Consider the following 26,215-nt stretch of genomic DNA (forward strand, 5'->3'; position numbering starts at 1 on the left):
TAATTTACCTTTCCAACAAAATTTGCCTTACAACTCATACTATCCTAAACCTAGCAGGTGTGTAAACTGCGTATTATTTTTAGGCATTTACCTTAATAGATAGATCTTCTTTCCCCAAAGTGACTAAGGTTTTGATCGATGGATAGCCTTCTTTCTTACCTTCATGTAATTCCACCGTAGCCCTCATTGAATTCTGAAGATAAAAGAAAAAAAAGTGTCTTTGATTCTAACTTAATCATACATGCTTTTTGCTACAACTCAGAACTAGCTTTTATTTTCTGAAATCTAGATACTTTGTCCTACATTTTACACTAGACAGAAAGGGCTGTATTTATAACCAATTCAAGAAGTGCTTTCAAGCCTATGAATTGTCCAGTTAAACTGTTACATCAGAACTCCATTACACATACTTTTTATCTATTTGACATAGAGCCAGAGAACTTCATTGTGAAATCAAGTAGTTATATCTAAGGGATGACAACATCCTTCACCTTCACCTTGCAGAATACCAATAATGATGTTGTTAATGAGAACAAGCTTTGATTTTCGCAACCTGGGTCACATAACTGGTAGATTTCAATCAACCTGGCTTTATAATATCTATTAACAGAGTTTCCACTGCCAATCTGTCGTGGATTACCATTACTTACAGCTACAATTTACTGGTTTCATACTGTTTGATGACTCGTACCAAAACATACCTACAAAGTAGTGTACAAATTCTCACCTGCTCTGTCCTAGAACTAATATTACAAATAGCAAAATACAGGAAGATTTAAATGAACATACTTGACAAGTAACAGAAATCAAACCCAAAATACCATTACTTGGGAAAAGTTCCTCTCAGACCAAATGCATTTTCTCCCCCCAAATTTCTAGTGTTCAATTGCACCACCTAGAGACAGCCTATCTTATCAGAAAGCATACAATAGCTCTCACATGTTACCTTTTCACTGTCATTCCCTATGGGCCATTTCCACAATAAACAAAAGACACTGATCCTAACCAGTCCTCAAATATCCAATAAAGGAGCAAGCTCATGAAAACTGCAAGCTAGAATATATCATCCTTGCAAAAATAGACTATCATGAGAGGTTTCAGTTAATCAGCTGCAGAAGCACAAAAGGAGTAGGAATACAGAACACTTTTTTTAAGTACACAAGGGCATAAGAGAGCGTTGTAAGCATAGCTTTTACGTTTCAAACCTTCTTCACTTGTTTAAGAATAAACTTAAGAAAGGAAAACTGAAATAATATTTAAGAGCTGTAACTGAAAACAATCTCAAGTTCAACAGTAATGGTAATATTTGGAAGGGTTTAGTGAACTTACAAGTGCAACCTACCTTGAATAATTCAAATAACATATGAAACAAATGAGAGGGTACATAGACTACTTGAATAGGCTTGTTTGGAGCTTTAGCTAAGGAAAAAAGAGACAAAAGATTATTTTTTTTTTCAAAACAATGTTTTGTACCATTTCTATTTACAAGAATAACATGAAACTATAGGTAGACAAGTATGTAAGCATGTTCTAATTTTCCAGGTGCAAGAATAGCTCCATGAGTAAAAACATAAATTTCAGTTACTGCTATCACCTGAAATAACACATTCTAATCATAGAATCATTTCAGTTGGAAGAGACTAAGACATCTATGTCAGTAGACTTTGCTTAGATATGAAACTTCACAAAGCTGTAGTTGCTTTAGTACTAAAAATGTATGTTAAACTAAGAACTTTCCCACTTACGTGGGAAACTTTATTTTTCTTTAACACATGTAGTATTTAAGCATAATATTTGCTGCACAAAAAGATTAAACTAAAAAAAAACACTGTTTAAATAGTCTAAAACCAACTACATATTTTCCCTTAATTAAAACATATAAAATGTAAAGTATTCATAAAAATTGTCAAAATATATTTCAAACAATATCACAGTTTTCTTACTCCAGATCATAACTGAATTGTTTGTCCACTGTTGTCCTGCTGTTAGTGTTTCAGCAGAGGCATATGGCTTGGCACAGCTTTGAGTGCCACAGTGCTAATTGATTTTACAAGAAATAATAGAGCTGCATTTAACACATTCCAGGACAGTTTTGCTGCTGAAGATGCAGTAATCCCTAAACAAATACCAAATACAAAATATCTGCATGCATAAATTATATAGTCACAGCTTGTGAGACTCAGCAGCAGCTCAGATTGAAGAAAAGTCTCTAAATGTTTGCTTCATAAATTGAAGGAAGATTCAACATGCATACAAAATGTGACTGGAGTCAACTTCACCCTTTTCGGCACTGAGGGCTAAAAATAATACCAGTTATTACTTTAAGATACACAGTCATGAAAACTCCTAGGAAAAAGAGAAGCCCAAAACAATGCTCTGCATAACTAGTTGCAAGGCAACTTGCTGTTTTATGTTAATTTTGTCAGAGCCCATGCTCCAATTCTCTTATGCATCACCAAAACCAAGGCAGGCTGATTCACACTTATTTGAGGCAGAGTACAAGTAGAAAACATGTTATTGTTGCTCTAGTGAGGTAATGTGCTAAGTCATTTTCCTCATGTTGATTATAAGCTACTTTAAAGGAATCAAGATTCTTTCCTTGGTTGGGTTTTTTTTTTGGTGTGTGTGGTTTTTTGTTTGTTTGTTTGGGGTTTTTTGTGTTGGTGGTGTTGTTTTGTTTTTAAATGAGATCCAGCAACTTGTTTTCTCTACTATTGGATCTTTTCGCTTAAGCCTTCAAATGAATTTTGCATTGATTCCTCTGTTGCACTCAGTACTTTTAGCTCTAAAAATCATGCAGTTTTGGAGGGAGGAAGGTTGGGTCCTTTGGTTTTGCAGAAGGGGCTGGTAGGAATGCACCAGTGTTGACAATATCACTTTGTGTAGAGAAGTATTTCTACAATATTAAATAGCACTTAGAGCAACATATGTTCTCATATGTCACACTCTCCAGTTTGAGTGTTACCCATTTCTGAGACTTTTGTAATTCTTCTACTGAAGTTTAGAAACACTTGAGTCTTATGTTTGGACAGCTGTCCCAAATATGTGAGAGGATCACTTAAGATAACTTATTTTTTTAACTTGAAAAAAAATCATCTACCTTTTGTCAATATAAATTATGAACAAAAAAAAAACAAAAAAAAAACAACAAAAAAAAAAACCAAAACAAAAAAAATCAGTCAATACACTGACAAGTACTGTCTTATCAGATTCATAGCATCCAATTTTCATCTTTACAATTGACTTGAAACAGATTTTCATGTGAGAAGTTTGATAGGACTTAAGACAGACTATGCAAAAAAAAATTCTATTTTTGTCATCTCACACAGAAGAGCTCACCACTGGTACAGAGACTGGCAGTGGAATTTATAAGCGTATTTCAAAATGAAACAAATTAAAAGATTACTCAGAAGGCAGGTATATTTCCTTCCCAGTTATAAGGATTCTTGATCATTTCATCTTCCTTAAAGTGATAGCAAATTCAACAGAGAGCACTCTGCAATCATCGTCAAAAAGTAAACATGTCATGATGATAAACTATAATTCAGGTGCCCATGTATACACACTAGAAGAAGAAAAGCAACTCTGCATATAGAACTCCGGAGTTCAAATTATAACTTACAATTCATTAACAAAACAGATGTGAGAAATGCTTTTTCTTATGTACATCAGTTAAATTAACTTCACCATTACCATTGAATTCTTCAACTTCCAGATCGGGTGCCACCTGATAGTACTGTTGACATAACATCTTTGCTGTTTCATAGGCATCTACAAAACAACAGAACAGAGCACGGACTTAGCAAAATCATCTAGAGAAAATTAGCCAAGTTCATCCTTTAAGTAAAAGACTACAAGCAGAACACTCATTTTAGTAACTAGTTTACAAGTGTGAAACTAGTATTCATTCGAATCCCTTTTTCTCTGTATGCTTATAGCCCATTTGTCAAAAAAGGGCAAATTCTATTTAAAGCTCTACAAATAAAAGCAAATTACTAGAGACAAGCTATTTTTTGTCTTTGTTCAAGGTCTGAAAACCAGAAGGGTATAATTTTAGGCTGGCCATAATATCTACTTATTTGTCATGTCCCAATCACAATTTAATGCTTGTTCTTTCCATCTCAAATAAAAAAGGATAACATTGCAACCATAAATTCAGTTTTTCCAAACACAATACTGTTTACAACACTTTATTTTCACAGCCTTTTGGGGGAAAAGCTGGAACCTTTAAGATTCTTCATTCTTTCCTACTGAACAAAAATAAAAACGCTCCCCATAATCCAAATCAGGCTTTATATATTGTCAAGTTACAGCACAAAAGTTTAAGTCCTCTTTTCTTTGAAAGATTTCTTAGTGGTTCTAAATATTCATTGGCATCTCATTTGCAATAATGTGTGGAGAATGAAGAATTTGCACGGTAAGTCTCTTTGAGGGCAACGGGCAGACCAGCGAGGACACAGACTCAGCCTCAATATGAGTCCCCCAATACCCGTTTTAACAACCCATATATACTCTTTACTTAGTGATCACGCCACAAGCACAGGCTGTGATTGGTCACTCTCTGCAGTCATGCATCCCGCCCCACCCCGGTGATTAGGGGCAGGGCACTGTCCATGAGCTGTTCACGTGCAGTGAGGACAGCGTCTCTCCTGCAGCCTGGGTTGAGGACAGACCAGCTTCTGTTTACTTAAGCGACTTCCGTTCTGTCTTTGGTGTCTCCAGACAACCCTCCGTGCAGGTCCTGGCCTACACCTCAGCCACATCAAGCTCTGGCTTGTTCACAGCACACAGCCCATGTCCTCTTTCTTCCAAAAACTCTCCACAATAATGTTTCAGAAACAAGCAGCATTAAAGAGAAAACACAAACTCAAAGATGTTTTAACTACAATGCTTAAGCTACCTTAGCAGAAGTAGCTTGTCTGTAGCAATGTGGGCTAAGAGCAAACACAGACGGGCAGTTCTGCAGACAGAAAAATTTGCTCAGATAACATAATAATTGCATTTGACCTCACCCTACATGGACCTTCTTCCTCCTGCCCCAAGTGACACTATGAAAGAAAACAGTCCCTGCCAAGACTCAGGGCTATGTGACAAGCACAAAATGTAAAATCACTAGTCTCCAGAAAGTGTTGATTACCTATAATTGTCCTTCCTTTAAGATGGCTACAGAGACATAATGTGCCCTGTTATCTGAAAAATATTTCTATCAGTTTTTCTGACATCTGCAAGGCTGGACACATCACACAAGGCTGACACAAATGCTGCTTGAGGTCTAGTAAAATGGAGCTAATCAATACTGGAAATATTCTTCATCAAGTTCCAGGAACGTCTCACAAAAACAGCTATCCAGTACGAATCTTTTGTGCCAAGATGACCAGCACCAAGGACTTTCTAATAGGGTCCTGTCATTAACACAATAAAATGTATTCTTGTAAAAAGATCAAAATCTCATTTGATTTCCAAGCTGTACAGAGAACCTCAGCTTGGGGTGTGCATAATCCAGGAAAAAAATGTGAAGGAATACCTACACTTACACCATATTCTAAGATCATCTCAGAACTTGATGGTCTTGGGAATGATCCTGTGCTTTAGAAAAAAGTGGTATAAGCACAGGCACAATCTTGACTCAGTCATCAAAAGCTGAAGATAGCAATGTAGCTAGTATGACCATAAGGCTATCTACATGAAGAAATGAATATGTCAAGGACATTTCAAAGAGTTTCCACATCACAGATGTGAAAATTAGATATGGATCCAGGGGGCAGGAGTTGAATTCTTATTGTGGAGAAAAACTTCAAGGCCTCTAAAGAGCAAATCAATAACTGTGTGGGAATAAACCAGAAGTCCTCAATACACAGATGTGGAGCAGACACAGCCACTACACAAAACTTGAGAGAACAAAAAGGCTCTGAATAAATCCACTTAGCCTTCCTAAATTATATATGATATATAATTCTCACCTGTTTTCAAGGAGTAGCCACCTTAAGATCCTCAAGATGAACAGGAAGGTACTATCATTTCATGATCCAGTAAAATATCCAGCCCCTAGCAAAACTGCGTCAGAGGCTAAGTGCAGTCTTACATTTTACCTTCCTCTAAAAGCCAACCTTTGGCAGAGTCCTAAGACAGTAAAAGAGACTGCAAAGTTTGAAGCACGCTTCGTGTTGTGGCTGGAGGTAAGCAGCAACAAGAGCAAAGGATCTACCAGTACATATAAAAATCCTGGCTTCAGAAACAAGGCAGGATTTGCCACAAGCTCAAAAAGCTTATTGTGGGACAGTCAGTGAGCTACAGAGACCTACCTCAGGCAGTTACAGACACAATGCTTGGTGAAGCTGCTTGAAGTAAGAAGTGGCTGTTTTAAATAATTTCTTTTATGTCTGAAGGGCATACAGACATAGTAGTTGCCACACACAGTGCCAAAATCAACATCTTAACTTTGACAAATTGCTCAGGATGCTGCCTGCGAAGCAGGACATTTTGGACCTAGCAGAGTATACAGAATGTACATTAACCCCTCCAACATTTCCTCTATCATCTTGATGCCAGACAGGCTTGTTTCTTGGAAAGACAACACTGGGTACTGTTTACAATGCCCTTGTTTTGTTAGTGATCATTTCTTCAATGTGGAAGATTTATTTTAGCTACTGGCTTTAACTAGACTGAGTACTTTCTGACAGTATGCACTCCTCTGTCCAAGGCAGCAACTATGAATTTGATGAACAAAAGAGATTCAAACATTGTATTAGAATGAACATATAAATAAACAACATGACCGTAACATATACAACACTGAGGTGAAAGTGGAGTAAGATGAATCAAAAGAAAAAGCTGATGAAAAAGGCCACCTTTGAGCAAAAGAGAGCTAGAAGACAAGAAGCCTTCGTAATGGCAAAAAGCACCTACATTATAGAACAAGCTACCAGGCACAAAGTCTGACATAAGAATGGTTTCCCTCTTACTTCACTCAAAGGCTGAAAGTGAAGGGGAAAAAAACACATTCATCCCCTCTTGCAGCTGCACAAACAGCAGAGGACAGAGGGTGGAATTCACTCTTACAGCAAGACCTGTATTTGTAAACAGATACAGGCAGAGTGTGAACCTTCAATACACAAGTTCTTGAAGCAGACAGCATTGCCTCATGCCTACATTATGCAAAATGGATTTATTAAGCAAACAGGATTTCTAATGGGGCTGTGCGAGATCACTGAGGTTCAACCATGACATATATGTCTGCTGTACAGGGAGACTGTGATGTGATCAGACATGCATAGTAATGGGGAGTTGCACTGGAATATCTGTACACCTGAAGACATTTTATTGAAAGGCCTAACTAAACAAATCATAAACTTTCACTTGCTCTCCATTTTCTTTAGTGTCAGCATCAGATAAAGAAGCAGTACCTGAGAATATGCTAAATATTTTAGAGAATAAAGCATCTAATGTTTAACAAAACACTTAGATACTTAATCTGATAGTTGAAAGGACAGATTAAACTTATTAAAAAATTCAAATGTTTTCTTAGTTCTGTTAACATACCAAAAGATTATCCATTCTTAATAATAAATACATTAGTAAGCCTCAGTAAGCCCATGGCTTTTTTGTAACTGTAGAACTTCCATTTCTTCCCTTTTTCTTTTTTTTTTTTCATTTCATTGAATTAATGTAAATAACCTTCAGTCTTGTGTATTTCAATAACATATTTAAGCATATTCTAAGTTGTGGAGTTTTTTAATCAACAAAAGTATTAACTTCATCTTACCTTTAACCACCTCTGCCACATCACAATTAGGATCAATACTTCCAATATGTTTGGGATGAGCAGGATTAATATCTCCACCAAAAAGAAGTGCTAAAAGGAAAAAAGAAATGGCAGTGAATTGTTTATTACACTTGAGGCAGCACAGAAAGTTTAAATTTGACTGTATCTGAAACTTACTGGATAGCGCATAATTTTGTAAAAAAAAGATACTCTAGTAAATTGCCAGAATCCTTGTTTAGAAAGACTACTTGCCTCCCTCCTCTCTTTTTTTTTCTCCTCTCTCCTTTTCCTTTTTTTTTTTTTTTTTTTACATAGCTATGACTAATGAAAACAGAAATAGTGGTGTAGGAGGGTTAAGGTGAAAACCTACATTCTGAAGTGGACTATCAAAAAATTAGATAAAACTAAAATGCAATATGTTTCATTCATACCATTATGTCAGAACAGAAGCACTCACAACAATGAAAATATTACAGTAGAAAGGACTGATGAACTCCAAGACAGTGTTAAAAGCCTTTTACACTCACCTAAGCTGCAATTTCATGGCAATTTCACAGAGATCTCGCTCACTTGACTTTCTCCCTGACTCTCAACAGTTTGCTCCCCACTCCCTCCTTTGCACAAGGGTCTGGCACTCACCAGATCCTTCATGGAGAGTTTAGCTCTCCAAGAAGCAGAAAGGTTTCACACTTTCTCTCAGAAGTAATTTTCTGCTCTTTTAACAAGCTAGTCAGCTCTGGTATGAAGCAGATGCAGTAAAAAGTACATATTTATTATATTTTGTATGCTCTGCCACATTAAACTTATTTGTACACATACCGCGAGGCACTTGTTGGTCACATAAAAAGTTACTGGAAAGACACACAACTTGTAGTAAAGTACCTTACACTACAGTACTCTATGCATTATCTGTGGTGTACTACAGTTTCTAAGAGCTCACAAAAGCAGAACACTGAAGCTCTAAACCTAAAAGGCACAAGATACACTAAAAGAGATCACAAGACTGTCCTTAACTTTATAGAGATCCCTTTCTGCATGGTTGCACATACTGGATAATACAAGCTGTGCAAGTAACTCCTTTCACTCTGTGATACGAATATAAAAATGTAACAACAAATGAAAGAGCACCTAATGACAAACTATGACTAATTCTAGCATTTATTCATAAATAGGAAATAAGAAGCAGGAGACAAGCAATATGATTTAAAACGTAAGCTAGAAATTACTGAACCTCTTTATAAGGTGAGAAAGTCTAGATAACTTGCTGGAAAAAACAATAAAAATGCATACAGTGCATAACCTATCAAAAATTTATGGCATCCTTGCATTTCATTAGGAAATAAATGTCAGTTCTATAAACTACGTTGAGAGACTTGTGAGAAGATACATACAGCTACTCTACTACTACCTAAATATACTCCGTGTATCACTATACAAGTTGTCTCCACCAAAAAGACTAAAAAGTGACAGCCACGCTGACAAAGTCTGACAATTCTAAATGAAAGTGTACCAGTGGCTTGGATTCATTTCTGGTAACTGTGAAGTACTAAATTAACCAGTTGTCATCATATCTTTTACCATAATGAGCACAGAATATTAAGAATTAGTCACAAGTATTAAAAAAAATCCCACACGCACAGAAAACAAAAACCCCACAAGCCTATAGCTTCAGGTTTATAAGCAATAACTAATGAATTCTCAAAGATGAAAAAAGGAGTTACTTACTGTGCTGGTTAATAAGCATACGGAAAGAGATGCGGTTGGTGTAGAATCTATCTAGAAAATACTGGATGTTACTGCTAACAAATGGATCAAAGCCATATTTTTCCTTGTATTCAATCACTCCTTGTGCCATGGTTGGAACCACATCATTGTGTCTGTTCCTGACTTTAATTAAAACATCTAAAAAGCTAGAGGAAACAAAATTAGAAACAGCTTGTTAAAAGTATAATTAACCTCAACCTCTCACTTGTTTTCAACTTCCCACAGCATAACCATTTTACCTGTTTACTATCCCTCCCAGTTAACAAAAAAATATCAGAAGATAAAAATATAGCAGTACCTAAACAAACCTATAGAAAGAGAAATGTTTGGTCAACCTCTCACTGATGAGATCTGTGAAATATTTAGGGCCTCAAATTAAGTTATTCCTCCCCAAAACATTCCTTTAAATTAAATTTCTCTTTGCCATGAACAGAGAACAAAAGATTTTTTTATTGCAGTCATATGCACCATGGTAACTCTCATTCTCTGCAAACATAAGTAGCTGGGAGACTGCAAAACAAACTCAGGAAAAACAACCGACTGCCCTTCATAATTCCATGAGAAATTTTACACCTCGTATTTTCTTTCCAATACCTCAGCCAGCGCAATGTAACTTTTGAATGCATTTTCTTTACCTGCATCTATTTGGGCTGAGTGTCAGGGTATGTAACTATTACCATCAGTGGGACTACTGTTCAGTTTCCCTTTACACCGCTAGATGGCAGAGTGCATACAACGCTGCTCGGACAGGCTCTTCTCTCTGGTAGCTCAAATATCCCTCTGGTAGTTTTAGAATATCGCTTTCATGGCTTCTAACAAGTACCTGGTAACAAGCACTCACTTTGAATCTGCTCGGAGGATTTTTGTTTCTCCTCCCAATGCAGCTTAACACCTGTGATCTTCAAAGTGCTCATCCTTTCCCCCCCACACACATGCAGACTCATGCACACTTGAAATGTTAATTATTATTAGCTTTCTGGAGCCTAGATATGGAAAATCAGTACTGGTCAACTCCGCTACATTCTTTAATATTAATGAATATTAACACCACAATGACTACATGATCTTGTTTAAAAAAGTGCACACAGTGAAATGCAGCTATCAAAAGAAAGCACAGCTGGGAAACTCATTCAGCTATGCCTGTATTTGCAAATCTACAGATCCTTTAAAAAGCAAACAAACAAAAAAATCTCAAAACAATAAAAACACCACACCAAGACATTCTCAATAGATTTATAATGAACATGGAAAAGAGATGTATTAATTACTTTTATCAAAAGTAGAATATACACCAACTAAGGAAGGAAACAACATTAAGACAACCAAAACTAAAAAAGACAACCAGTTAGTCACCACATTTAAAACAGATGCTTCCTTCCTTTTCATAACCACCTGGCCAAGACAATAATTTGATTGTGCATCATACCTCTCTTATCAAGTGATATGCTTTAAAATTTATTTCTGCCACTCTACAGTGCCAGCTCCAAAGGAACGTAGGATTCATTTTTAATAGCTTTTTTCATCACCCTCAGTCTGAACACCAGTTTTTGCCTATGTGTTAACATCAGCCTTTCAACACTATTTTGTTGCATAGAAAAGGGGAAGTTTTAACTCTCTGATTCCCCAATCTAAAGAGTATCACAGTACAGAATGACTGTTCTCTTACTTACTGATCTTGCTGACTGGACAGCTTAAAATATTTTAATGTTTAAAAGGTTTGTAGACTCTTTTCATGTCTATTACGTCTTGATTCTGTGTGACCTGTAACCACCAAGACTTGCTGTTAGTTTTCAAGACAAGGCTCATGCCTGGCTGCACTCATGCTGCTTCTCTGTGTCAGAGCAACAAGGTGCCACCTAAAACCAGAGCTGAGAAGCAACATTTACAGTCACATCTGACAGACAGCTGACAACACTCTACTAACTGCTATTTGCTGGCAGCTTTGCTATTTATTTTTAAATACCTCCACTATCCACAACATAAAACAGGATGCCTGCATGCTCCACAAGGGCAAACTGTTCACTGGCATCTCACTACCAAAGTGCCTGAAAGCGCAGAGCATGCCGAGAGGCAAACCAAGGGCTAAGAGGTTTATCTGCTACAGACCAGCAAATCAGAGCTGAAGTTTAGTGTGCAAATACACAAAATAAAGGAATTCTTCATTATTACAGTGCTATGACAAGCCTCCAGTTCCATCTTCAAAGATAACTGAGTTCATTTCACGTGTTTCCATAAAGCAGACACTTTTAAAGGACCAAATACATGAAAGTACATAGGCACGTTTCAAAGCAGCAGGGCAGAAATCAAAACATTTCCTTAATCTTACCGCTCATTTCTTACCACTCCTCACACCCCTGAAAGACCCAAAACTTTTACTGTGCTTAAAATTGCCATCACAGAAACATGGTGGGATGACTCATATGACTGGAGTGCTGCTATGTGTGGCTACAAGCTCTTCAGAAAAGATAGGCAGGGTAGGAGAGGTGGAGGGGTGGCTTTATATGTTAGAGAGTCACTCGACTCTGTTAAACTTGAGGTCAGCAGTGACAAGGTTGAGTGCCTGTGGACCAGAATCAGAGGGAAGTTCAACAAGGCTGACATCCTCGTGGGTGTCTGTTATAGACCGCCCAGCCAGGACGATGAAGGAGATGAATTATTCTACAAGCAGCTGGCAGATGTCTCAAAATCGACAGCCCTTGTTCTTGTGGGTGACTTTAACCTGCCAGATATCTGCTGGGAGCTCAATACTGCACAGAAGAGGCAGTCTAGGAAGTTCCTAGAGTGTATAGAGGACAATTTCCTTCATCAGCTGGTAAATGAGCCTACCAGGGGCAAGACCCCGCTAGACCTACTGTTTACAAACAGAGAAGGGCTGGTGGGAGATGTAGTGGTTGGAGGCCGCCTGGGGCATAGCGACCATGAAATAATAGAATTTTCAATACTCAGAGATGCAGGGAAAACCATTAACAAAACCTCTACGCTGGACTTCCGGAGGGCAGATTTTTGCCTATTCAGAAGTCTAGTTCAGAGCATACCCTGGGAAACAAAGCTTAAAAACAAGGGGGCCCAGGAGGGCTGGACATGCTTCAAGCAGGTGGTTTTGAGTGCACAGGAACAGGCTATACCAGTGTGCCGAAAGGCTAGCCGGCGGGGAAGACAACCGGCTTGGCTAAACAGGGAGATTCTGAATGAAATCAGAAATAAAAAGAAACTTTACCGACTGTGGAAAAGAGGGCTGGCTACTTATGAAGAATTTATGGAAATAGCTAGATCATGCAGAAAAAAAATCAGGGAAACAAAAGTGCAATTTGAAGTTAATTTGGCCAATTCTGTCAGGGATAATAAAAAGTCCTTCTTCAAATATGTTAATAACAAAAGGAGGGGCAAGGAAAACCTCCATTCTCTGTTGGACTTTGAGGGAAATATAGTTAACAAAGATGAGGAGAAAGCTGAGGTACTTAATACCTACTTTGCCTCAGTTTTTACCAGTAAGACAGGTGGCCCTCAGGACAACTCATCTCTGGAGGTGGTTGACAGAGATAGGAAGCCAAATAGGCCCCTTGTATTCCAGGAGGAAATAGTTGGTGATTTACTGAGCCATCTGGATCTTCACAAGTCTATGGGACCAGATGGGATCCATCCTAGGGTGATGAGGGAGCTAGCAGAAGAACTTGCCAAGCCGCTCTCCATCATCTTCCAACAGTCCTGGCTCACTGGGGAGGTCCCATATGATTGGAAATTGGCCAATGTTACCCTAGTCCACAAAAAGGGCTGCAGAGCTGACTGGAAACTACAGGCCTGTCAGCCTGACCTCGGTGCCTGGCAGGGTTATGGAGCAGATCATCCTGAATGGAATCACACAGCACCTTCAGGATGGACAAGCGATCAGACCCAGCCAGCATGGGTTTAGGAGGGGCAGGTCCTGTCTGACCAACCTGATCTCCTTTTATGATCAGGTGACTCACCTGGTGGATGAGGGGAAAGCCGTGGATGTGGTCTATCTGGACTTCAGCAAGGCCTTTGACACTGTCTCCCATAATATACTCTTGCAAAAGCTGGTAGCCCATGGCTTGGACAAGTGTACTCTACGCTGGGTTAAGAACTGGCTGGAGGGCCGGGCCCAGAGAGTGCTGGTGAATGGGGCTGCATCCAGCTGGCGGCCAGTCACTAGTGGTGTTCCCCAGGGGTCAGTGTTGGGTCCAGTCCTGTTTAACATCTTTATTGACGATTTAGATGAGGGGATTGAGACCATCATCAGCAAATTTGCTGATGACACCAAGTTGGGAGGGAGTGTCGGCCTGCTGGAAGGCAGGAGGGCTCTGCAGAGGGATCTGGATAGACTGGAAAAATGGGCTGATTCCAATGGGATGAAGTTCAATAAGGCCAAATGCCGGGTGCTGCACTTTGGTCACAACAACCCCCTGCAGCGCTACAGGCTGGGCGCAGAGTGGCTGGAGAGCAGTCAGACAGAAAGGGACCTGGGGGTACTAATTGACAAGAAGCTCAACATGAGCCAACAGTGTGCCCAGGTGGCCAAGAAGGCCAACGGTATCCTGTCCTGTATCAAAAATAGCGTAGTCAGCAGGACAAGGGAAGTGATCCTTCCCCTGTACTCTGCATTGGTGAGGCCACACCTGGAGTATTGTGTTCAGTTCTGGGCCCCTCAGTTCAGGAAAGACATTGAAGTGCTGGAGCGGGTCCAGAGAAGAGCAACACGACTGGTGAAGGGACTTGAACATAAGACCTATGGGGAGAGGCTGAGGGAGCTGGGGTTGTTTAGTCTGGAGAAGAGGAGGCTTAGAGGTGGCCTCATCACTCTCTATAACTACCTGAAGGGAAGTTATAGCCAGGTGGGGATTGGTCTCTTCTCCCAGGCAGTTAGCAATAGGACAAGGGGGCATGGGCTTAAACTCTGCCAGGGGAAATTTAGGCTGGATATTAGAAAGAAATTCTTTAGAGAGAGAGTGATCAGGCATTGGAATGGCCTGCCCAGGGAGGTAGTGGACTCGCCGTCCCTGGAGGTTTTTAAACTGAGATTGGACATGGCACTTAGTGCCATGATCTAGTAAACGGACTAGAGTTGGACCAAGGGTTGGACTCGATGATCTCTGAGGTTTTTTCCAACCCAGTCGATTCTGTGAAAAAGTGGGAGACCATATCAAGGAATTTTTAAAATGTTTTTGGGCTTAGCTGAGGGGGCAGTACTCCAGAATAGCTCTGAAAATTTTATTTAGCAATGACTTTTTTTTCAAAATTCAATAAATTGTATTTGCAAAACCACAATGAATAAATAATGTCGCTGGTTTGACAGATGAGAAATTATTAATATGAAACTAATTTAGTCAAGTGAGCTTCAGTGGCTTGTGTATTAAGAATATTTAAGGCCTTGCCATTGCTGTTAAATAAATTAAGCCTTTAGACTTCTGCAAAGACAATAAATGAATGTCCCAAGTTATTATTTAACTCCCTAATGACTGTATACATTATTCTGTTTTGATCTATCACCACAGTGCAAGAAAGCAAGTAATAAGAAAATCAGTATAAAAACACGGGGAATTTTTGCTTTGTCTCTTTTATGGGTAGTAGTATCTGAAAGACTAAAGACAAGACAGTGATACGTAGACTGAAAAAAATCCTTTTAAATGGAACAGACATGCAATGTAGTTTTTTCCACCGGCTGCTCTTTTTTAAAGAAATGCTAGCTGGTAGCTGAAAATCACCAGAAAGACAGGTACAAGTTCACACTCTGAAAGATTTCTCTACTAGAAAGCATAGCTACTTTTGAAGTGCAAATCTAACTGAAATAGCGTTTTGCATTACTTGAAAGTAACAAAATGGCACCTTCTTAATCAAATTTACTCCAATATTTACTTATTTCAAATTGCTAACAGAATCACTATTTTAATCTTCATGCTGCAGACAGGAAAGTTCCTTCTTATTTACTAAGTTTCTCGTGTGTGTGTTATCTCTAGACATACTGGCAGCTCACTACCTCAGTTGCTCTCAGTTCCAGGACACTCCCCCCCCACACCCTCCCTCCCACCAGAGGGTCACAAAGAGAAAAATCAGCAAAGAAACTCACATGTATAGGGGATGGAGTAAGTGGTCTTTGAAAGTACATGTGAACAGCACATTTTACAAACCCTTCCACTTTTAAAAAACATCATCTGCCTCTGTGTGTTTATCCACATGCACATTGACACAATGGGAAATTTCCCACTCCTCTGCCAGAAAACAGTCTCTACCAAGCATGGACACTTTATCTTAACACTCCTGCAATCACACTGTTTAACAGAACTGTGGACTTTCGCTTGACCACCCTGCAGCTTGAGGAAAGATATTTGTGTTATTGAAAATGCAAAAGTAACCCGACCTTTTGGCAGGCGCCCATGCTACTGGCAGCAACAGTAATCTGGCAATGTTGTAGTAAGTCTTCACAAAGTCTGCTAAGCAATATAACATAATAACATAACTGAAAACTGAAGCACCTTTGAACCTCTTCATCACAGAAATACTGAGACAAAAAAATCCCCCAAAATAATTTTGTCCAATGTTCAAAGTAACACTCATGAATGCACATCTGTCCTCAAATTCATACACTAAGAGCAGAGATGAGTTAGACCACTCTGAAAAACATCAGCTTTAGTTTAGTCTCCGCACTTACTCCTAACCCCTCAGTCTCTCTACTGTGTTGGCACTGCTGTCATTGTGTAACACAAATAGTCAGGGGACAGACAGTATGATGTTCAACTGACCAATACAGACGAACACTGTAGAAAGCATTAACTCAAGAACTGCTGCCAACATTGCTACATCGTATCTGTGGATACTGAACCTTTTTATAAGATCATTTTAGTTCCTCTTCTCTCCTGTGCTACTGTTACCTGGATTAGTCATAACAGAAACTGAAATCTACCTCAACTGACAGAAAGACCAGGAAGGTACTAATTCAGTATCCAAAAACAAACAAACAAACAACTGCCCTGTAAGTCTTCATTTTTTTTGAGTGTTTTTTTTTTTTTCCCACTGAAAAATAGTTTGTTTACTATTAATACTAGAGTTCCTGATATTTTTCCTCTTACCATAAGGCATACAGGTAGGATAGGGCTAGACAGCAGCAACATGGAACACTGGTACAGAAGCTGAGACATTTTTCTTAGATAATTACAAATGTAGTTAAGATTATTATTCAAAGACATAGTTTGCCAATAATATTAAAATAATAGCTAATTACAGCTCAATATACAGGTTAAACAGCATAGCCTTCAGAAAGTTAGAAATAGATAACATGTAAAAAAGAGGAAAGTAAGTCTGACTTTTTAATCTTAGGTGGCCTACCCTATACTGTCAATAAGAATAAATTTCGTATTTAATCAAATAATGCAGCTTTTGTCTCTTTTCACAGTCCAAACTTTGCATAAAAGATGACTCTTACTGTCTAAGTCCCTAACTGGACTTCTTCCCAGCAGGCAGCAAAATATTTCCAACATCCTTATTATTTGTACTTAATTACATATGATACAATAATTGCAAGATATCAAAGATTTTAACAAACATTTATACTGGTTCATCAAATATTTGGTATCTCATACTAATATAGAGCATCTCAAACAATATTTCTCATTGCCATGAAACAATGTCAAGAATGCCTGTTATCCATATGACAGAATCAGGTAATTCATGTGATAATTATGAACAGACTCTAAAAACAGATCTCCAAGAAAAATGCTGATCAACCTTTTAAAATATAGATAGATAGATAGATATAGATAGATACAGTGATCTACCTTGAACCTCTGAAGTCCATAAAAAGCTGAAATTCAATTACTTAAATATGGAACATTTAAGATGGTACCAGAAGCTACATGACTACCTTGCCTCCACTTGCATACCCAGGATGTTACAGGCTTAACAGGACCTGGGTTACACTTGATGGGCTTGCTCAGAGGTCTAGGACAGCTTATGCCACCTTAAAATGCAACAGACACCTAAATTCTGGTAACTTAACCCCACTCAAAAATGTTCTGGATTTTTTTTTAAGTCAATCAGTAGGAAAATTTACTGCTACATTAGTCACAAACAGAATTCTTGTCCCATCAGCAAACAGGCTGTAAATACAGAATCATAAAATATAACAACAAGCTAGAAGCAGTTAAAAAGTTCATCTTTCTTACCTACTACAGAATGTCACTGAAAACTACCTAGTCTGTTCTTAAAAGCTTTTAAAATGGGATGCTCTACAGCCTTCTGAAATGTTTTTTTCAGTCTGTTCTCACCAATATTAGAATTCATACTTTTTGCTCTGTATCGAATCTCAACTTTAATAGAAATTGACCATTTTTTAATTCTCCACTTCTTCACTTAGAGCAACCAATCATCCTTTACTACAGGGACTTTTTTTGGCACACTCAGACTTCCAGTGTCTTGCACCTTGATCTCTTTTTTGCCAGTCTTAAAAAATGCCTTCAACATTATGAATAAGTGGAACTCTCCAAGTCTCTAATTCTTGTTCCTTTAACACCAAGACTGCCCATGTGTGTTTTCAGTTCTGGGTACTACCTATTAAGAAATTAAGACAATATTCCATCCTAGGGCTCACACTGAGAAAATAATTACTTTCCCCTTGTTCAAGAACACTACAATTCAGTCAGTCTATAACCCCTACAGCTCCTCCTACAGTTCTGCCACACAAGGAATTTGGTACTCACGCACTTGAGCTTCTCTTGCATGTATTGCTTCACACTTAAAAAACAAAGTGTAAAGATCTCAGACAACATGCTCACAACCAGAAGAGCATAACATCTAAAATGCATTACCTAATAAAACCCTTATTTAACATAACATAGCAGTTAATATATCTAAAACTAACCGAAGGCAAAACACCATTTTTGCACAGCACACACATCTTGCACAAACACATCATCTGCTGGTTTACAAGATGTTTTATGAAAAGCTTCCTACAAAGCACTGCTTGATCAGACAGGATTTCCAGAGCTTAAAAAAATAAAAAAAAAAATCCAAGTTTAACAAACTACCCTAAGAAACCAATCAATGGAACAAAAAAAACCTGCAACAAGTAATCTCCTGAAACAAAGTTGACTGTTGCACAGTACAGGGTAACCACAGACTTTAGTGTCATGGTGCGAGTCTCTGTGTGCATGTTTTGGGTTTTTTAAAATCTGATGCATATGATGTACCTGTTATTCTCACATGTGGTTTTTTATTTTGTTTTATGCATACAAGTTTCAAGGAAACATTCTAATGACCATTTTAGTATGGTTTTATTAATAAAGAAAAATGGCAAAGCTTTCCTACCTTCTCAAAACATAAGTAACATTAAATGAGGCAGCTGAGCACCAATAATTGAAGTCCATTAAAAAAATCTCTTAGATAAAAACAATGACTTACACAAATTGGAAAAACTCAAATTATTAATGTGTAATACACATTACATACAGAGCACTAAGCTCAATGTCTACTAAAATGACATTTTAGTCCTAAGTATTTGATGTGCAAGTATATTCTCATGTGTATGTTGTCTTCTCCATACCACCCTTGGAGGAAGCATTTCATGTCATTTCTTACATTATCAGACTGTATAAATGAAAACTATATTGCTCAAAAGCACTTAAGATTCTTATATTCTGCTCCAAATAACAATTCTGGCTTTTGTTGAACAAATTTTACTTTCGAAATGAGATGACTGCTATACTACAGAACAAAAACACTTGTTCTTTGAGACAGGTTATTTTTAAATGAACTATCACAAGAAAACAAATTACTCACTCATCCAGAACATGAGGATCCTCAGGACTTTTATTTTCATATTCTAAAAGCTCAAGGAAACTCTGCATGTACCTGAAATAAGCAAAACGGTAAAGAAGGAATTAAAACACTTAAATATAAATTACTTTAGAATTTTTTTTATATATTAAAACTACAACCTTGTCTGAAACAACAGAAGCATAGTACAGAGTTCTATGCAGAGGCAAAAATGAAGTTGGACGCTGCAATAAAGGGAAAGAAAGCAGCTATAATACAATATATTATATTGAGTTCAGAAGCATTATTTATGACATTACGGTCCACGATTCAGGAAACCTTCAGCTTGATTTATATAGCAGTTAACAGGTGCAAACCCTCTCTTCGGGTAGGTCTGTAATTTCAGGTAACTTAGTTAATCTCTGGGTCTTGATTTCCTGGTCATCCACTTTGTATAGATATTAGTTTGCTCCTCTGTTCCTCAGAGAGCCATCCAATCTGCCTTTCAAAATAAAGCTCCAGGGCACACCCCAAAAGCCATACTAACAAAGGTGCACCAAGATGGTCCTACCACAGCACTCCAGAAGAGTACACCCCTTCACACTCCCACATCTCCTCATATGTCGTATGTTGTTATGTAGCTTCAGGGCTACATAACACAACTCTCAGTTTTTTAAACACACCGCTGTTACACAACACTGCTCTCTCCCTAGTTCAGACATTTTGGCACATGTGAGATATTAACTAAGGCTTAGAGCCACAGAGGTCCCACACAGGACCCAAAAATCGTTTGAGGCAAAGTACCACTCAATATGAACATGGCCAGCCTGCTCTGTAGGAAACAAGCCCAACACCAGTATAAATGCTACCACCTCACACTACTGGGCCTGCAGACCAGGTTTCAACCCCTGAAGCAGGTGCGTTTAGCAGTATAGATGTAGCATTAAAGATCACAGAATTGGACCCTATTTCTGGAAGTAAATAACACAAGGTGTCAATCACACACATAAAATACAGGGTTTCATCCTCTCCAGAAGGAGCTGTCATTCCTCTCCCTTTTGCCCTCCCTTCACTCCTGGTTAAGCACTGCCACTTACACTATGATAACATCAGTGCTAACCAGATGTGTGCGCCAACAGCTGTAATCCCTTGCAATGGCAAAACAGCCAGACAGGTCCATTTGTTTTCTTCAAACATTCTTGCACCTGAAAATAACTCACAGAAAGGTCACAGAATCACAGAACGTTACGGGTTGGAATGGATTTCGAAAGATCATCTAGTCCAATCCCCCTGATGGAGCAGGAACACTTAGATGAGGTTACACAGGAAGGCATCCAGGTGGGTTTTGAATGTGTCCAGAGAAGGAGACTCCACAGCCCCCTGGGCAGCCTGTTCCAGTGCTCTGTCACCCTTACTGAGAAGAAGTTTCTTCTCATATTTAAGTGGAACCTTTTGTGTTCCAGTTTATACCCACTGCCCCTTGTCCTATCATTGGCTGTCACTGAGAAGAACCTGGCTCCATCCTCATGACACTCACCCTTTATATATCTGTAAACATTAATGAGGTCACCCCTCAGTCTCCTCCAAGCTAAGGAGCCCCAGCTCCCCCAGCCTTTCCTCATAAGGGAGATGCTTCACTCCATCATCTTCATGGCTCTGCACTGGACTCTCTCCAGCAGTTCCCTGTCTTTCTTGAACTGAGGGGCCCAGAACTGGACACAATATTCCAGATGTGGCTTCATCAGGGCAGAGTAGAGGGGGAGGAGGACCTCTCTGACCTACTGACCACCCCCCTTCTAATACACCCCAGGATGCCATTGGCCTTCCTGGCCACAAGGGCACAGTGCTGGCTCATGGTCATCCTGCTGCCCACTAGCTAAAGCTAGCACAAGAGAGAAAAGATAACTGTAGAGCCTACATAAACAGCAACAAGTGACCAAGCCTTTCCCCTTTCAGTGGCAGCAACGCATTAGACCAGCTCAACAGAACGGTCTGTACATAAGCTCAGTGCCTACAAGGCTGACCCCAGTCACTGAGGCTTGGACAACCTCACATTACAACAAAATCACTTTTGGTAGCAGTTTTACCTTAAGATCGGTTTAAGCATGCTGTGGAACTTCAGCCTACACCTCCAACCTACAGCAAAGCCTAAGACAGCACTGCTCTCTACATGACTACCACCAGAACCACATGCTGCTCCTCCACCATCCATTTCAGATGCAGCCACCACAGGTCATGACATCACTTCTCCAGGGAGACTGACACTTTCAACATGGTCAGCACAGTAACACTGGCTCCTGTCCCTCTGTGCACTTTTGCTCCACTGCAACTGTGACAAATGGTTACAGAAATACCCCAAATGTTTATCAGTTACAAGTTTGGGAAGTAGCTGGTGTCTCTAGTACTGCTTATTTTAAAACATGTGCTTTTACACTGCTAAGAGATAGTAACAGTTTATAACAATCCTCACATCATACTCCCAGGAATTCAAGAAACTGCCTAGGGTCACTTCAGGGAACTTAAGGAGCCACTACCCACAATCTACTAAAGATGAGTTCCTGATAAATGTAACATCCAGCAATTAGAAAGATACTGAAGAAGTTTTAACTATGCAGGGACATGATGTAGAGGATAGAGAGGCACAGGAAAAATCATCAGGACAATCAGCTGGAAAAGGGACTGACATTCTGAAACAGTGAGTAAGAAGTAACCTCCTTAAACACACTGCCCTTTTATTAATTCTCACTGGAAAAAACAGCTTTACTCTCTGAACTTAGCTGATTCACCTGCAAGACTTAACGTGTAACAAACTGTGATCACTCTCACTCCTTTGCTTCAAAGAGGTACATGTTCTTCAACATTACCTGCCTTATATGAATCAATGTCTATCAAGTTAATCATAGGTACAGGATGGGAAAAAAAGTGCCATTATTACAGCAAGCAAAACACAGGAATAAATAATCAGCAAACGAACTCCAAGATGAAAGATGGCAACTCCAAGATACTGAGGCAATTCAGGGTGTCGTAAGTTTGGCTCTATGGGGGCAGTAAGACGAGCTTTTGACTTCTTGTCAAACCAGGCAATCTCATGCAGAAGCAATGCTTAAGACTCCTTCCTGTGTCCAATTTTGCTCTGATTCTAGTGAATATGTGACACTCCACAAGCCTGTGCTACCTCCTTCACCATTTCCTCGATGGCTGATGAGAACATAATTAAGGCATTCAACCTCTAATGGTCTAAAAAGAGGAAACTAACTTCCTAGACTGTTTTTGTGAACAGAAAAAGATGTATCATTCATGTGGTGTCCTTTTCTTGCAAATCCATCCATGCATGAAAAAAGCCATGTAACTTAAGACCAGTATTGTCAGATTGGATTAGTTCCTTCACCCTGCAGGTTCTAATATAACAAGAAAGCCAAGATCTTCCTTGGTAATTAAATAAATATTTGCCTTCTCAAATTTGTGTGGTAAAAGGAAATCAGGCAAAATTCCACAGAGAAAAACATCCTATCAAAAAAAAAAAACCTGCATGATTTCTGTGGAATATTATCCTATTCCTCAGATACACGTTGATCTCTTGCCATTCAATGACTCTGTCTACATTATCATTTTTATTTTCAAATCTAAACCTGTGGTATGGTTCTGAAATACTCTAATCATCTTCACTTAATCCACATGGCTTATATTTGCAAAGTTGTTTCGGCACTTCTCAGTAGATCAGACTCTTCTCAGAAGAAATGAAATGAAATGGGAAGCTACTATAGATATGCAGCAAACATGTGAAATTCAAGGCAGCCACCATGACTGAAGCCAATGAGTGGGTCAAAACACTATGATTTCTCCAGCACAAGCACAATCCAGGCCAGGAGGTGGACTATGGACTGTCACAAGTACCCTCCACAAATACTCCACGTAAAAGACCAGATGCTGTTTGTGCCAGCAGGTTTGTCAACAGCTACTCCTCTATTCTTTATGCTCCCCTCTCTCACCCTTTCAAGCCTTCCTCATGGTTTGAAAATGCTTTCCCTTCCTACTTTAATTTATGTTTCCATCCTCTCTGTTTTGCAGAGGCCTTTACTTTTTTTCCTTGCCCTCCTTCTGTTTTTCCACCACACACACCCAGCTCACTCTTCTACACCCATTTTCATAAAGGCAGCAACAGCCCTTTCTGCCTCCCAGAACACCCAAGACCGCAAAACAGCTTTCCAAGGAAATTCAGAGTCACAGACCCATTTAGGTTGGAAGAGATCTCTTGAAATCATCTAGTGCAACCTCCTTGCTCAAGCAGGGTCAGCTAGAGCAGGCTGTCCAGGACCACATCCAGTTGGGCTTGGAATATCTCCACAGATGGAGACTCCACACCCTCTCTGGGCAAACCTTCTTGAGGTGTTTGATCACTTTAACTGTAAAAAAGTTTTTTCTTACGTTCAAATGGAGTTTCCTGTGCTTTAATTTGTATTCATTGCCTCTTGCCTTGTCACTGACCACTACTGAAAAAAGTCTGGCTCCCTCATCTTTCTTCTCTACCATTAGGTATTTATACACAATTATTCAACTTCCCCTACCCCACAAGCCTTCTCTTCTTCAGGCTGAAAAGTCCAGACAGCTCTCTCAGCTTCTTCCCATATAAAAGATGCATCAATAAATCTCTGTCACGACAGAGTGACAGCTTCTCTTGTAGCAAAGTAAGCCAGAGGAGGTTATTAGGAAGATGCTCATCTCCATCTGTCATCATATAATATCATGAAAGTCCTGTTTCTGAGCATGAAGGACAACCACTACACTTGAGAAGCAACACAGCAGGTGCTTTTTACTACAGACCTCCTACCAGAAATCCTGAACATCAGCAACCCTGTGCTGAAGCAGATGACAGAACAGCAATGAGTATTTCTGGTACTGAAGGCAGCTGATACCTGATTTTTGTGCTGTCTGGACTTGATTGAGATTCATACTCTCCATTAGCTTATTTGGACATTTGGCCTAAGAGTGCGGCCCCTAGGATAATCAAACATCACCACTCCGGTGCTGAAGGATCAGCACTTTTACTAGATTATCAGGTAGGGGTAAGTCCAGTGTTTCGTCTAATGCAGGAAGTAATTGTGCAGAAAACTCTCTGTCAGAAAAAGACTAAACCAGGCATCAAGCAGAGAAAAGCTGACAAACATGATCACCAGCCTTCAGAAGAGGCAGCAGGTAGAACAGCTTCTGAAGTCACAGCACCAATGAGGAACTGAAAGTTTCTGAAACAAAGGAAAACTACACAAAAAAATATTCTAAGGATATTTATAAATGTGCTGAAGTAATTTACCTTTAACCTGCGGTAATGGAGAAATGATGAAACAGGCAATGCTTTTCCTTTAGAGTTATCAAAAATATTTAGATGTCTGATTCCAAAGTAAGTTAATATTACTCTAGAAATGAAGTTCATAAGCACAGGCAGAGCATTCAGTAAGTTAGAAGGGCCAGGTCAGAGAAAAGCTTATTAACTTCAAATTTAAGTTGCTCAAATTTCTTCCATCACTATTACTGTTTCTTCTAAACCCTTGACTAAATGAAGCTATAAAAAAGTAACCTTATGTTAAACAACTCCAACCTGCTGTCCAATCTACCATCAAATGTCAGCAAACCCGGGATGTTGTAATACCCTGCATATTATCCCAAGTCTCTAATTAAAAACTCAGAGCTGCAAAGGCTGTACATATTTTTCTTCTATCCTATTGGGATTGCCAAATTTCACACAAAATTTATCTCCCCCACTGCCTCCTAAGCAGCTCAAAATTAAAGAAATTAAGTAACAACAAAAAAAAAAAATGTTTAAAAGAAAATTTATAACTCTGGTTAGCAATTCGCAACAATGTTTTAACCATCACAAACATTACAATCTCTCTAATGGTGAACAGTCAGCAATGCAGCTCCATCTGGTAATAGCCAGGATGTGTAAAAAGAGGTCATTCCCCTTTCACACAATTTAGCTACTTCCTTGAATTTTCTTTTTATTTGAGCTGTGGGTGCAGATATGGATAAATGAAGGTGGTAACTGCAGGGATTTATCAAGCACTGAAAAGACCTTGTGATGTTTTAAACACACCAGCTACCAGCCAGCCAGAATAAACAAGAAAAATACCAGAATAATGGTGGACTTGCTATATTATTAGTAAATGAGTGCAACTATACAGGACTCAAATCTACACACGAAAACAAACAAACAAAAAACCCCACAACATAGATTTAAAAAAAAAAAAAAAAAACACAGTTATATTTTGCTGTCTTTGGTGAGTCATCAAAAGCAGAAATCAAATCCTACGTCCTTCAAATCTGTTGCCTTCTTGGTGTTCAATTTTTTGTCACAATATACTACAATTCACTGGGCAAGTTCTTTGGTTTCAAGCACCCTTTAGCCCTGTTCTTTTGTTCATTACTACCACAGGTAGATTGATTTCTTTTTAGTCTGCCAAATGCAATAATTCTAGAATGGTACATTTCATACATGATATCACTGTAAATGCGCATGTCAACTCCAGATTATTTTTTTCAGCTCATGCAAGATACCTTTGCTTTTTTCCCTATGTGTATTTCACAAAGATTTTCCATTAGAACCTCTAACACCAAAGCACTGAAAAGATAAAACATATCTCCATGGTAACACAACCTTGTTAGCATAATCTGAATGTAAAAAATAAGAGGAAAAATAATTATTCATCCCAAGCTGTATTTATTTCTCCAATGGGTCTTTCCAAGGAGATAAAAGGAAATTTATAGTCTTTTTCAGGGAAAAGTACTAGAGAAAAGTAAAGAAATTTGGTCAGACTTAATTAAAATGTGAATTTTAGATATGACTGAGTAGCATATTGTGCAAACCTCACATTTCAGATATTTTACAAGCCCTGACCTTATGCATTATAAGGTTTTATTGTAACTATTTTCCCT

At 38.8% G+C, this 26,215-nt stretch overlaps 1 protein-coding gene across 1 annotated transcript in view; it reads right to left on the minus strand.

Moving 5' to 3' along the window:
* Positions 1-26,215, minus strand: part of PDK3 (pyruvate dehydrogenase kinase 3) — a 57,271-nt gene that overhangs the window by 8,289 nt on the left and 22,767 nt on the right. Inside the window, exons 3-8 of the mRNA XM_065070805.1 lie at positions 19,313-19,384; positions 9,488-9,672; positions 7,763-7,852; positions 3,694-3,771; positions 1,343-1,419; positions 92-193 (exon numbers count right to left, since the gene is read on the minus strand). Of these exons, the coding sequence (XP_064926877.1) occupies positions 92-193; positions 1,343-1,419; positions 3,694-3,771; positions 7,763-7,852; positions 9,488-9,672; positions 19,313-19,384 (604 nt within the window). The remainder of the gene's footprint in view (positions 1-91; positions 194-1,342; positions 1,420-3,693; positions 3,772-7,762; positions 7,853-9,487; positions 9,673-19,312; positions 19,385-26,215) is intronic.

The sequence above is a fragment of the Columba livia genome, chromosome 1 (genome assembly GCF_036013475.1).
Source record: "Columba livia isolate bColLiv1 breed racing homer chromosome 1, bColLiv1.pat.W.v2, whole genome shotgun sequence".
NCBI classification, from domain to species: Eukaryota; Metazoa; Chordata; class Aves; order Columbiformes; family Columbidae; genus Columba; species Columba livia.